We start from the raw sequence: 13,017 nt of genomic DNA, 5'->3' as shown, positions 1-13,017 counted from the left end.
GAGAGAGAGAGTGTCCATGTTGGAGAAAAGTATGCTTACAGCCGCTTTAATGCAGGTGAGAAGAGGAAATAACTTGCGCAAACATTAAGTGTAACTAGAAACAGGGAGATAAATAAGTTAATTAAAATAATAAAAACAACCAAGCATCATTCTTTAAATTTAAAATAATAATAATTGTAGCCATGTTTTGAGAAATAAAACTTCTCAGGACGTGACGCTGTAGGAAAATAATCAGCTTCTGGAGGCAACAGTAACTCTGCTTCCTCACATCATCCTGCCGGTAGTTATTCTCCCCCAGCAGAACACCCGCAAGTGTTTTACTCCTCACAACGCACTGAACTGTGGTGACGGGACACATTTTACCCGAGAGAATTGACGGAACATGATAAAGTTCTCCTTGGTTCTCTGTGAGAGCACTGCTGTTGCGTTAGCGTTACAAACATCATTCAAAGCTCAGCGACACCACGACGTGTCAAAAACATCCGGCAGAAACCCAGCTCAGAAAAGCGCCGGGTCGACGGCGGAGCAAGAACCTCCGAACGCAGCTACAAACAGTGTCCGAGGCAGCTATCAATGTCATCGAGAGAGAAAGAAGCAGAAGCAAATCTGCTCATATATTCGGTCGATGCTAAACCTCTCTAATCAAAAGCCTTTTTTACACAGCAGACTCCGCTTTACTGACGTCGCTATACAAATATCACACACTCGCGCACTCGACTCATGAACAGGAGCCTACAGGGATCTAGTACTGAACAGACCTAGCCGTTAGACAGGTCCGGGTTTGTTTTCATCGCGAGCATGACCCTGAGGGGAAATTACCAAGAGAACTCCTCTAAACACGACGTACGTGATCACGACGTCGTATTCTCTTATTTCCAGCGTTTTAATAAGGTTACAGTAATGAAAACATTAAGAGACTGTAGTAGGATCATCATCTCTGGTCTCTCTCACACGCACACGATGGTTTAAAGCTTTTGATGTTGGACTGCTACAGTGCAGCCGTTAAATAGATTTACGGCCGAATAGATACAAAAACAAACAGGTTAAGACTTCCGATCATACAGGAGTTACGCAATGTTGTGTGCGATAATAATAAAACCTGTAGGCTGTTACATCAGAGGCTCTCGAAGTGAGGGCTGGGACTGATTATTTTGTTGTTACACTGATAAAAAAAAAATCACAACCCACAATATTCACACCATTATATTTAAGGCTCCAAGCACCAAAGTCAACCTCAAGCTCAGGAATTGAAAGCTCTAGAGAAGAAAAGAACAAAATGTATATATATGGCGCTTAGCACTCTGTAGATAAACCTACCCCGGGGGGGGTCTTTTCTCTCCCGAGGGCGGGATCGATACGGACGTTCGCCCGAGCCCGGTAGGATCGGCGTGTCTTTGATAAACCCTGGTCCGTCTACGCTCTTGACGAAAGCCTCCGGCTGGCCGTGGAAAAGAGAGGCGTGTACTCCGTTCTCGCCCGGGGTAGCGGCACGACATTACCCTCCATCTGCCATTATAACGCCTCGACAGTATCGACGAGCGTTTACTCCTCCATTAAATCCCTCGACGCCGCGCCAGACACGTGCAGCAGTTCAACGCCGATCGGGAATTAAATCGAGACTAAGATTTCAATTAAAAGAGGTTCGTTTGAATCTCTCGCAAGATACGCAATAACCAGCGTTAGAGGACACGCCGTAAATCGACACCAAGACTCCGAGAGATAAGGAGAGGCTTCGCTTTTAAACGTATCCTTTTATATTCACACGGAATATAGTGTCCCACATGATGAGAACGCTTATCTGAAGGGCTATGAAGAACTTCTATGATTCTCCTCCACAAGAAACAAAAAGAGGTTCTTATGATACGACTCTCAAATCTTTAAAACCCTGGGAGTTGTGTTCGCGCGAGTCTATAACCAGTTTGTAGATATATACGATGCTGGAGGAAGCACTTAAAATCCCCATGGGGGGAAAATAATAATAATAATAATAATAAAAGGACGTCTTGTGGCTTTTAGTATGAATACTTTTAGTCTTCAGGTTATCTATAAAGCTAGTGTTCTCCAAAACAATGACAAAACTCTACACGCATTCAAAACAGTCTCTCTACACCACCGATACGGATCACCCGATTTTAACGACTTCATCCTGCACTTCAGCTTCTCGTCACATTTTCTGTCCGATCAAAACACTCTAGAAGCTGAAGTGCCCCGCCCACAACGACATTAAAATCACCTTACCAAACGGTGCCGGTGTTGAGCGAGAGAAATCACATCAGGTTTTCTAATAGCAAGAAGAAGAAGAAGGAAAGGTCTCGAATTCATTCACTCAATATTCTCAACTTCAATTTTGTTTTTTTTTTTTAAAGTGGGAGGAGCTACTCAATACGTTCCACTCCGACTTCCTGTTTCAGTGTGAATTACCTCGACGTGTCGAATAATCGAGGCACTTCAAAGGGACTTTAAAAAAATCCCTCTGTAAAATACCACGAAGAGTAGAGAGACCTCGGATTAAGCCTCGCACTCGGAACAAAACGACTCGGATTATACACTTCAAGCTGCGATCCATGAAGACTCGACACGTCACGTGCGCTGCTCCTGGGATAAAGTCGGCGTTTTATGTTTTTAGGCCTAGGCGTCCTTACGGCGACCAAAATATACTCTAGATTTCATTTATTCGTATCTGATCCATCTTTTCAAAGGGTATAAAAAGCTATTGTGTATAAATAAGAGCAGTAAGATCTCTACATTATAAAGCTTTGATATCACCCTGGGCCTAAAATATTATTCAGCTTCCTTATGGGCACGTCTCAATCGCCAAATATCCAGAGATACGGATCTTGAGCCCTCGACCTGGCGTTCGAGTTCTCTGTAGAGAATAAGCGTCGTCTCAGCTGCTGGCGATATGATCAGGAATAAGCAGTACAACAGCCGGACCACAATCATACCTTATCTGCCGTATCTTTAGCCTGTGTGCGGACCGTTTCGGAGGAAGTCCGAGCGTCGCGCAGCCCTGACAAATGATATACTTTCATCGCAGCGTGCAGAGAGTACATAACGAAAACGCCGGGTTGTTCTCGGCTCATGGCGGCCATTACGATAAGGCTGAGAATAGGCGTAAATGGGTTTTAGGGGCCGGTGATTTAGCCACGAGGGATGAACCGTACTGTCGGAGGATGAACAGACGTTCGGTGATCCTTGACCGTACATCACGTAGCAATTTTTTCCCAGCAGGCTCTGCTCATTTTTAAAGCGCCGACAAGCTGCGGCTCGGGTTATAATCGAACGAAATAAGCCATTTAATACCGTTGTGCTGCTGAATAACCTAATTTACGGTGCTGTTATTTATACAAGGGCTCCGGCGCAGGGTAACGCGCCTAAACGACGAGCGTTTCGGGTTCCGGTACCGCATGAGATGCGCGGTCGTAAGCCGCTAGAGATCCACACCGTACAAACAGAAGCGTCACGGGCGGTCTGGCTCTTTATTCCGTACCGACGAGAGAGTCCCAAATCGAATCTCGCACTCCAGAGTGTCAGAGCAGACTGCTGGTGTGCGCTCTACAGTACACACTCGCCCGGGCCAACACCGCCCAATAATTCACACCGCAGCGTGCAGACGTCAGACGTGTTACTCCAAACACCACCAAACACCCGGAATCTGCCCCAGTTTGGACCGAGACATTCCAAGGACATCGGAAAACAACAAGAGCTTGAATGAAACTAAATTCTCTGTAATGATTTCACATTGATGCACAAAAACGTCGGAATTTTTACCTAGAATTCATAAACAGTGACTACGTTTACACGGACAGCAGTAATCTAATTATTGACCTTATTCTGAATAAGACGATATTGTGATTAAGGTGTTTACATGAGTCGCTTTTAGAATACTCCTTTCATGTTATAGAACATAGATGGATTAACGGCACACGTCATTACGTCCCCGCGCCACGCCGTCCGACGTTCCCTCCAGAATTTCACGTATCGACATACGTCTCCGTTATGGAACCGTAGACAGTTTTGGGTGTGTACATGTCTATAACGCACGTCGATAACGCGACTAAAACAGGAATACGCCACACGTCTTAACTCCATTTGTGTTTAATTCGAGTAGGACTTTAAATCGGATTACGGTCATCAATAATCTCCGTTTACATGCTAGTTTCTTAATCAGAGTATCGTCTTAATATCGGATTATTGTCGTCCATGTAAACGTACTGAATGAAAGATTAGCAGCTCCTTCACAGAAAAACTTGACCTCAAGGGTCGAGGCATGGACGTGCTCTACAGTAAACACTTACACACACAGTGTAACTCGTTTAAAAGGTGAGGAGACACTTTCTTTGGTCTTCTTCTAGCCGGAGGTCAGCGTTGGGTAACGCTAGCGAAGATAACGAGCTAGTTTATATCTTTGTTGGTGTGCGGCACGATCGTAAAATCGCAGAGAGGGTTAACACTGAGGAGACCGTATAGCAGAACGCCACGAGGTTGTCCTCCAGAATAACGACGACTCCGTCCCTGAGAAGTGACTCGGCCCTACGGAATCGGGCTTGGACGTACGCGGCGCTTTCTCGGGTCACGTCCCGACCCCAGATACCATCCGAATGAGACGGCTGGGTGGTTATGGGTAATCTCCAGCCCACGAACGATGAAAATCTTTTCCCCTCGACACGTTTAAGAGTTTCAAAATACTCTGACGAGCGAGTCGTTTAAACGAAGCCATTCACACGCGGGTTAGGACTCGGATAAAGCCGTAAAGAAACCTGACATACTTGCACCAGATCGTGACCTTATAGAAAAGACAGAGAAAAAAAGAATAAATAAATAAAGCCGTGTTCAGACTGTTAAGTACTTCATGACTGGTGTGTTCTCCACAATAATCGCACGCTGACCAACATCCACGACTGAACGAATGGTCAGGAATACACTCTCCGAAAAGAGAGACCTGATTAAATCTTATTAGAGATCACAGAAAACTAACGCGTTAAAATATCGACTCTCCGTAGCGTCCGCTCTTTACACGCACGCCTCACGAACCGGCCGTTAAACACGGACGATTAGGCTGCGTTACGCGCAAAAGAAGTGCTTATTTTATGAACGTTTTATAACAGCAGCGAGGCTCCAAGTCACAGATTCATATTAACGCCCGTGATCGTTTCCATGGTAACGGCTCATTCACCGTTTCCCTGCAGGGAGGCAGACAGACTTACGGAAGGAGTCTCCAGCGTCAGCGCTTTCGTGGCAGTCTTCAGTACAGCAATGTTTACGATTTATTACGGTTTCTCCAACACGAGAGGGGGGGGGGGGGGGGCTTGTGATGGAAAGACTGTTTATGGATGTTCCACGACATAAAATGCAACCATAAACGGTTAAAAGTGCAACGTGTCATTCATGAATTTAAAAAAAAAAAAAAAAGAAAAGAAATTGAGGTGTAAGAGGAATAAACCACGTCAGAGCAGGCTGTTACAGGAAAACAATCAACTTCAGCGTGCTAACAGCTCCACGTTGATCATCATCCCAGAACAGCACACCGTCTAGTGGTTTATATTAATCCCTTAACTTTGACAAAACTGAACTCTAGCGCATTCTTTCCCTTCATATTTGCTTTTAGATTGAAAGGAGTTGCGTTTTCCTCGAGCGGGAAGCGAACTCTACCTTCACAGGAGCGAGTAATTGAAGTGATTTGGCACGGAGCTGTTGTAAGCACGCTCGTGGTTGCAGGAATACACTAAACAGCAAAAATTCCACCGGACGTGACTTTTCTTTTCAATTCTGAAGACGCAGCAGAAGATATTCACCATACGCACCCATTTCTGATAAACAGTAACCACCCATACGGCGCAGCACACGGCAGCAAGGGTCGAGTGAGGGGCATGCTAATGCCTCGTTAATGCAAAGTGCTGCATACGGTAGCTAGCAACGCGTGGAGATCTGTGCACGACGCGATGCAAAAACCCCTTCAGCCCCCCGAGAGGGGAGCCGAGCGCCGAAAGCGCCGTCGCTCCAGTCACCTGGAGTTGATGCGCATTGTTTAAAACACACACACACACACACACACACACACACACACAAAATGAAGGAGCGGTTTCCGAGCACAGCGCCTCAGTCACATCGTATTAAAATCAACAGGCTTTTCAGATATTCATAGCAAACAAGCCAGGAGCAAAACAGGGAGCAGGTGAATCTGACAGAGGAAACCGTCTCACTTAACCTGCCTCCTCCGCCTCCTCCACGGGAAAGCAAAAGAGGCGTGTAATGATGCAATCAACCAGACACGGAGACGCAGAGAAAGTGGTGCGACCGGTTTAAAACTAAACACAGCCTCTGTTTACGTGAGCAAGCAAATCAGATTAGGAACAGATCTTTAACGGATTCGGCGTTCGGTCTTGGTTGCGTGGGACCCTGGCGTGTTCCTCTACACGGTGCAGGCGGGAACATGCACACAAAATAAATAAAATCGCATCACATCGCACTAAAACAACCGCGCGCGTCTAAGCAGCGCTCTCTCGCTCCGGATCCGAACGGATTCTAGGGATCAGAGGGAACGCGATTCATAACAGAAGGAGAACTCTAGACTATTCGCAGTGCGAGCGGCCATGTTGGTCCGACGCCACTCTGTAAACAGGGAAGGAAGTGGTGGCGAGAAGAGGTCGACGAGCTGAAGTTTCAGGTCGAGGTGGTTTTTTTTTTTTTATTTGGATGCTAGCTAGGAGCGTGTGTTTTCAGCTGTGAAAAGCGAAAGCAGAAAGATACGGCTGGAAGAACACGCCTTATAAACTGTATTTCTGAAGAACCGCATCTGATAGCTGTGCCTTTTGATGTCCATCACTCACCTGACACATTCCACCTGAAACGCAACCTCAAAACAGAAACAAAAAAAACCTGTCTGATTTCACAGAGAGGAAACTGCGAAGGGAAGTGAACAAGAGCGGGTTTAAGAGAGAAGAGAGGGAAAAAAAAAAGGGGGGGGGCGGTTCAACAAAAGCAGCTCTTTCTGTATTCAGATCCTGCGGAGACGCCGCACAAGAGGAACGTACCTTGCTTGCGGACGTCCTCCACGGCGGCGGTGAGCTCCTCTTTGAGGAACTGGCTCTCCTTGGCGATCTTCTCACCTTTCTCCAGGAAGTTCTGCGTGGCGCTCTCCACCGAGGCGGCCAGAACGTGCGCCTTTTTGGAGCGCCCCTTCTTTTTGTTGGACGGACCCTTGTTGCTCGAGTTCACCAGAGTGGTCACCTAGAACCGAAGCGCAGGTTATTTATTTATATATATTAAAAAAAACCCACACAGTCCGGAACGTGCGAGACGCACATCTACGTCACTGATGGCGAGAATACACAGAAAAATCCAACACGGTGCGACGAAACGAAAGTAATAAGACACCGCCTTTTATCGCTGACTGATCTCTACCTGCGTGACGAGCGGCTCCAGGAGTCTTTCCACAGCCAGCGTGCGGATCTCCAGGCTCTTGGGATCCCATTTGAAGTTGATGTTGGGAGTGTTAATGGCCGTCATGTTCTCGGGAGGTTCTGCGAAGGCAAAAAATAAATAAACTCATTTTCATCTCCTGAATTAAGCATGAACGCTTCGTTATCCATCATATATTGCCAGACAAGAACCTTGCGAGCTAGCCAAGACACTTTTTTTACCCCCTAACAGCTTGCAAGACATCTTCGTTCTTAATAAACTGTGTGTGTATATGTGTGTGTATATATATATTCAGCAAAATCAGTCAAAAGCCACGGACATGTATTTAAGTGATAAAGCAGTTAGTGTTACCATCAGGAAGCTGATTATTTTCCTTTAACAGCTCATTTTTTTACTTATTAAAAAACGGTGTGTACTTTTTATCCATTTTTAGCTACATCCACGAAACATGGCAGCTCCTCTTCACACCCTCAGAAAATGAATCAGCACCTCCTGACCAATCAGAATCGAGAGTTCATCGGCACAGTGGTATAAGCAGGCACAGTACCGCCGTGTGTTCTACATTCGGGCTGAATATTAAGAGAAAGACGACAGGAGAGTGGGAGACGCACCTATTCATGACTTATCCAGCATATTAACCCTGAAGTCCGTCATACACTAACGTCCCAGCTTAGACGGCGAAGGTATTTGGCATGTCCGTGGTAGTAATAATATCTATCGTAGGTGCCAAATGTCACGATCCATCATCTAAACCAGACACCCGGGAATACGCAGAGCTCCTACACGAAACGTGTAAAGGTGTACGGGTCTGATACGGCCTGTTAAAATGTGCATTGTTGGTATTTTCTCTCATTGCCCTCTTTCTGGTCTAAACCCTAGACACAGAGAAGAGCACACAAGAGGCTTCTTCTGTCTGATTTCCAAGGGCGCAGTAGAGTCGGTGAACCTAAAGCTTACATTTAAAAATCCAAAAAAAAAAAAAAGGAAGTACAAACTAGACACCGGGGACTTGCTCAAACGATCACGTGTCCCTGACCCGGTTCTCTTATCCGCCCCCGGCATGCTGACTGGAGAGCTATCGATCAGCCATCACGTACGGCGGGCGGGGTTTAAACAGGAACACTGAAGGGTTTAGGGGCTGTTGGGAGGGAGTGTAGAACTCTGGCAGGGCACGTCACGTTTCTACGCATCCTTCACATTCTCGCGAGTACGTCCGCGCGATTAAACGCAGCGTCCACTAGACGGCCCGTCTATCTACGTCGGTAGCGCGGCACACGGACACGGCGCGTTCGTTTCTGAGCGACACGCCAAACGAGCGCTGGCCAAACGAGTCAGCCATCTCGTGCAGAGGGAGTTAACAGCAAGTGTAAATCGTCCTTAAAAAGGGACACGTCCAACAGTCTGAGGGGAAAACAACAGTTTGCTCAAACTGCTCAATGACAAAACTTACAAAAGATATTATATATATATATATATATATATATATATATATATATATATATATATATTAAATAATCTTACGCTGCATGTTTTAAGTTTATACTTAAGGACTTGGGGTTTGTTTTTTGTTTTTTTAGTAGAGATGGCACCAATCTGATACCCAGGACCTGCACCAGCCAAAAAACACACAAAAAAAAAAAAAAAACCAATAACGTGACTTTATTGTTGTTAAAGAGAAAAGAAATGAATTGAATCCGATCCTGTAACAAATGGAAGAGATCAGATTTGGAATAAAATACAACCTAGAAAGATGAACACATTTCTACTTTTTTATATTAACATCATGTACGTTTAGGGTACAGGGCAGCGGTGCATCAGTGGTTAAAGGCTCTGGTGACTGATCAGAAGGTCAGGAGTTCAAGTTACCACTGTTGGGCCCTTGAGCGAGGCCCTTAACACTCAACAGCTCACTTGTATAAATGTGATAACGGTAAGTCGCTCTGTATAAGGCCGTCTGCCAAAAACCCATAAGTGTAACAAAACGTACTGGAATGGAAAAATCTGTAGTGTTGTGCAAGTCATGTTTTTAATCTACGTGGGTATTTATTTATTTATTTATTTATTTATTTTTTATAAACGAGTGTACTGATTTAAAAAAAATAATAAATCAAAAATATTAATTTATATTTTCCCCCCTAATTCAGTTTTAACCAATTGCCACCAACAGGCTAGAAGGCACACACATCCTTCCTTGAGACGCACGAAGCCGAAATACAAGTCGTTCTGACCCGCTCCACCACTCAAGATCCAATCTATCGAATGGGTGTCGATATTATGCGATACTCACAGTTTCAGCCTCGATGTCGAAATACCGCTATCGCTAGTGTCCATCGCCATCATCTACCAACCCGTACACCGGTCTACGAAAGAGCTCACGGTGTAGCGGTGTGATGCAATCAGCTGGGGTTTAAACAGTACCGAGAATACACCTGACCAAGCGTACCGCGACACCGAGATCGGACCGCGACACCGAGATCGGACCGCGTATCGTCCGGCTCGAACGCAGAGCTTTCACCTGAATGCAGAGGATAAACTCCATCACATCCACTCTCCTTAACACGCCGTCCAGTTTTAAGGGATTCACAAAGCAGAAATAACTCTGTAGAAGACATCAGATATTAACCAAGAAGACAAAATCATCTCCCACAGGCTTTATAACCCGTTAAATAGTGTATAAGTCAGTATTATAGGGCACCTATGTAGGGTGCAGGGAGGGATTTAGGATGCAGCCCACATCGCTGAACACTACTGGTGTCCAATTAGAGTATTTTTCTGAACCTAGGTGCTTTAAAACCTCACATTAAACAAACACTGTTTAAACTCGAGATGAGCGAGTGTCCTAGCACGCTTCTGCGCATGCGCAAACTTGTAACTAAGTAACGTTGGCTAGTTACTAGGTCGTGCTAGCTAGCAAGCAGCGTTCAAAAACTCGTCCTCTCTCCACATTTAGCAACTGTAACAAATTATAAAAGATGTTTTTATAAGTATAATATATCCTCTCCAAAGCTAAAAGGAGTTGACAGAGTCAGAAAAATATTTAAAGACTAAAACAAAACAGTTTAAGCCTAGCGCGAGCGCGAGCCCGTGACCTGCCCCCACCATGGCATTCCCACAACACGGTTAAACGCCAACTTAAAGTTTCGTGGGGAGTTAAACATCAAACGAGTAGTTAGAAGACAAGTAAAACAAGAAGGAAGACGTAATAATAATGCTTGTTTATAAGTTATAAACTTACCAACAACAAAAAAAAAACCCTAAACAATTTGAGTGACGCGCTTCAAAATGGAGGATTTAAAAAAAATTCCCGTCCTGCTGAAAACTTTTCTCCTCTCGCTTATTTCCCTCAAAAATAAAACTCACCAACACACCGGAAGGCGAAGAAAAGTCCCAAACGTGCACCTTTAATCCCTGTCTGTGTTTATAGACGTTCAGATGAAGCCGTAAGCAGAAAGTTTGCTTTGTTTTAAAGAGTTTCGCTTTGAATGCGGTCTCGCTTTTCCTCACACCGCTGCTGGGATCAGCTATGGGAGGAGGACGCGGTTGCCAGAGTGGACGAAAGAACGCGTTTATATTTATAGGGCATTAGTGCTTGTTACTAGTTTTTAACCAAGTTGCCAGATTGTAAACTTTATTTATTTTTTATTTGCTGTTCTCTTTAGTTTATTGTAATAACACAACCTCTTTGCATTAAGAATACATCTGTTGTAGGTAATATAATATTTTTATATGACCTAATATATACATATATATATATATATATATATATATATATATATATATATATATATGTGTGTGTGTGTGTGTGTATGTGTGTGTGTGTTAAGGATAATATATTTATAACGTTGATGTTGAATAATCGATTCTGATTAGTCAGAAGGTGTTGATCCATACATCCATCCATACATCCATCTTCTATACCGCTTATCCTTTTCAGGGTCACGGGGAAACCTGGAGTCTATCCCAGGGAGCATGGGGCACAAGGTGGGGTACACCCTGGACAGGGTGCTAATCCATCACAGGGCACAATCACATACACACTCACACACCCATTCATACACTACAGACACTTTGGACATGCCAATCAGCCTACCATGCATGTCTTTGGACTGGGGGAGGAAACCGGAGTACCCGGAGGAAACCCCCGCAGCACGGGGGGAACATGCAAACTCCACACACACAGGGCCACGGTCGGAATCGAACCCCGGACCCCGGAGGTGTGAGGCAAACGTGCTAGAAGATGTTGATTAATTTCTTTAAAACAGCAGTTACCAATCCCAGGTTTATATCACACCTAGGTTTATTACGGACACTGCACATAATCTAAGCCTAATAATAAACAAATTAAAACGCATGTGTCGTTATTTAACAAAGAAGCACATAGTAGCGTTGATTATGATGGTGTTAAACAGTGGAAGGTCTTCAGGACAGAGGAGTTTGTGCATTACGGGTTGTCATTACATCTTTACATGACAAGCTGTGGGGGCTTTCTGTTTGTTTTTTTTGTCTTATTAAATTCAAACAAGTGCAACAAGAGAGACTGATGAGGTTTATGGAGAACAGGAACTAACTACCTAACTTAATGCAACTATAAATAGATTTTTAAAAAACCATTATGTGTTTTTCTACAATAAATAAAAGTTGTAATCACAGTGTAAGTAGATTAACACACTTCTTGATGTTATTTTATAGGAAAATGATCAACTTTGGGCTGCTGAGAGTAACTCCACTCTGAGTTGTGTTTTATTCTTTACATATTATATACAGTATTATGCAATATGGATACAATATAACTTAATATTCCATATTCCATAAGGTAATATGACCCTTCCAAGATACGTAGCTAAGGTCTTAGATTGCTAGACTGAAACGTCTTAAACAGCACATATTAAATTAATTTACATGAGACCGACTCTATTGAAAATGAATGAATTAATAAACCTTGATTAATGGATTTACTTTGTTCGAGCCTGCGGTGGATCTGGAGCGTGTCCTGGAAACACCGGACGCATATCACGTCCACATTTAGACCTAATCACTTTACCTACACTGTTCATATGTTTCATAAAAACATCTCTCACTACTTGTGACAAAACTAATAAAGGATGTTTTATTTTTTATTTTTTAAATGGGGAGTAAAAATGAGGCAAAAATACAATACGGACCAGCCAACCAAAAAATAATACTGATATTAATTCACTTTATTTTTTTTTTAATTAATATTTGGTCCCTTTGTTCTCTCTCTTTTCTCACACTGAAGTTATCTCAGCTTTATAAATGTTGGGGGGGTTTTGTATGAAGTTCGAAGTTGAAACACCACAATCTGGCAACCTCCTGACCGCTTCCTGGAATGTCCGGGTATGTGACGTCACGGTGCGAATCCAGACACGCTTATCAGGTGAGATTTAGGGCGCGGCTCACAATGAAACTCACACAAACACACACACACACACACACACACACACACAGGAAGTAAGGGGCTTAGTCACTGGCTTTGGTCAGGACGTGTTTATTTTCAAAGCAGGCGTAGCTTTACTTTTAGAAAAGTGTGGGACAAAATAATTACAACACACTGAGAATGTTTTTGTGCACTCTTAA

The 13,017-nt window shown here is 44.0% G+C and overlaps 1 protein-coding gene across 2 annotated transcripts in view; it reads right to left on the bottom strand.

Annotated features, from left to right (window-relative positions):
* The window catches only part of ctnna1 (catenin (cadherin-associated protein), alpha 1), a 117,000-nt gene extending 106,045 nt beyond the window's left edge, over positions 1-10,955 (bottom strand). Inside the window, exons 1-3 of one of the 2 annotated variants that reach the window (XM_053642152.1) lie at positions 10,658-10,955; positions 7,405-7,523; positions 7,035-7,230 (exon numbers count right to left, since the gene is read on the bottom strand). In XM_053642152.1, coding sequence (XP_053498127.1) covers positions 7,035-7,230; positions 7,405-7,509 — 301 coding nt within the window. In that variant the 5' untranslated portion in view covers positions 7,510-7,523; positions 10,658-10,955. The remainder of the gene's footprint in view (positions 1-7,034; positions 7,231-7,404; positions 7,524-10,657) is intronic. The other variant, XM_053642151.1, reaches the window with a different exon arrangement.
* Positions 10,956-13,017: the final 2,062 nt, after the last annotated feature.

This window comes from Ictalurus furcatus, chromosome 14, assembly GCF_023375685.1.
Source record: "Ictalurus furcatus strain D&B chromosome 14, Billie_1.0, whole genome shotgun sequence".
In the NCBI taxonomy this organism is placed as follows: domain Eukaryota; kingdom Metazoa; phylum Chordata; class Actinopteri; order Siluriformes; family Ictaluridae; genus Ictalurus; species Ictalurus furcatus.
This window is presented reverse-complemented; position numbering and strand designations above follow the sequence as displayed.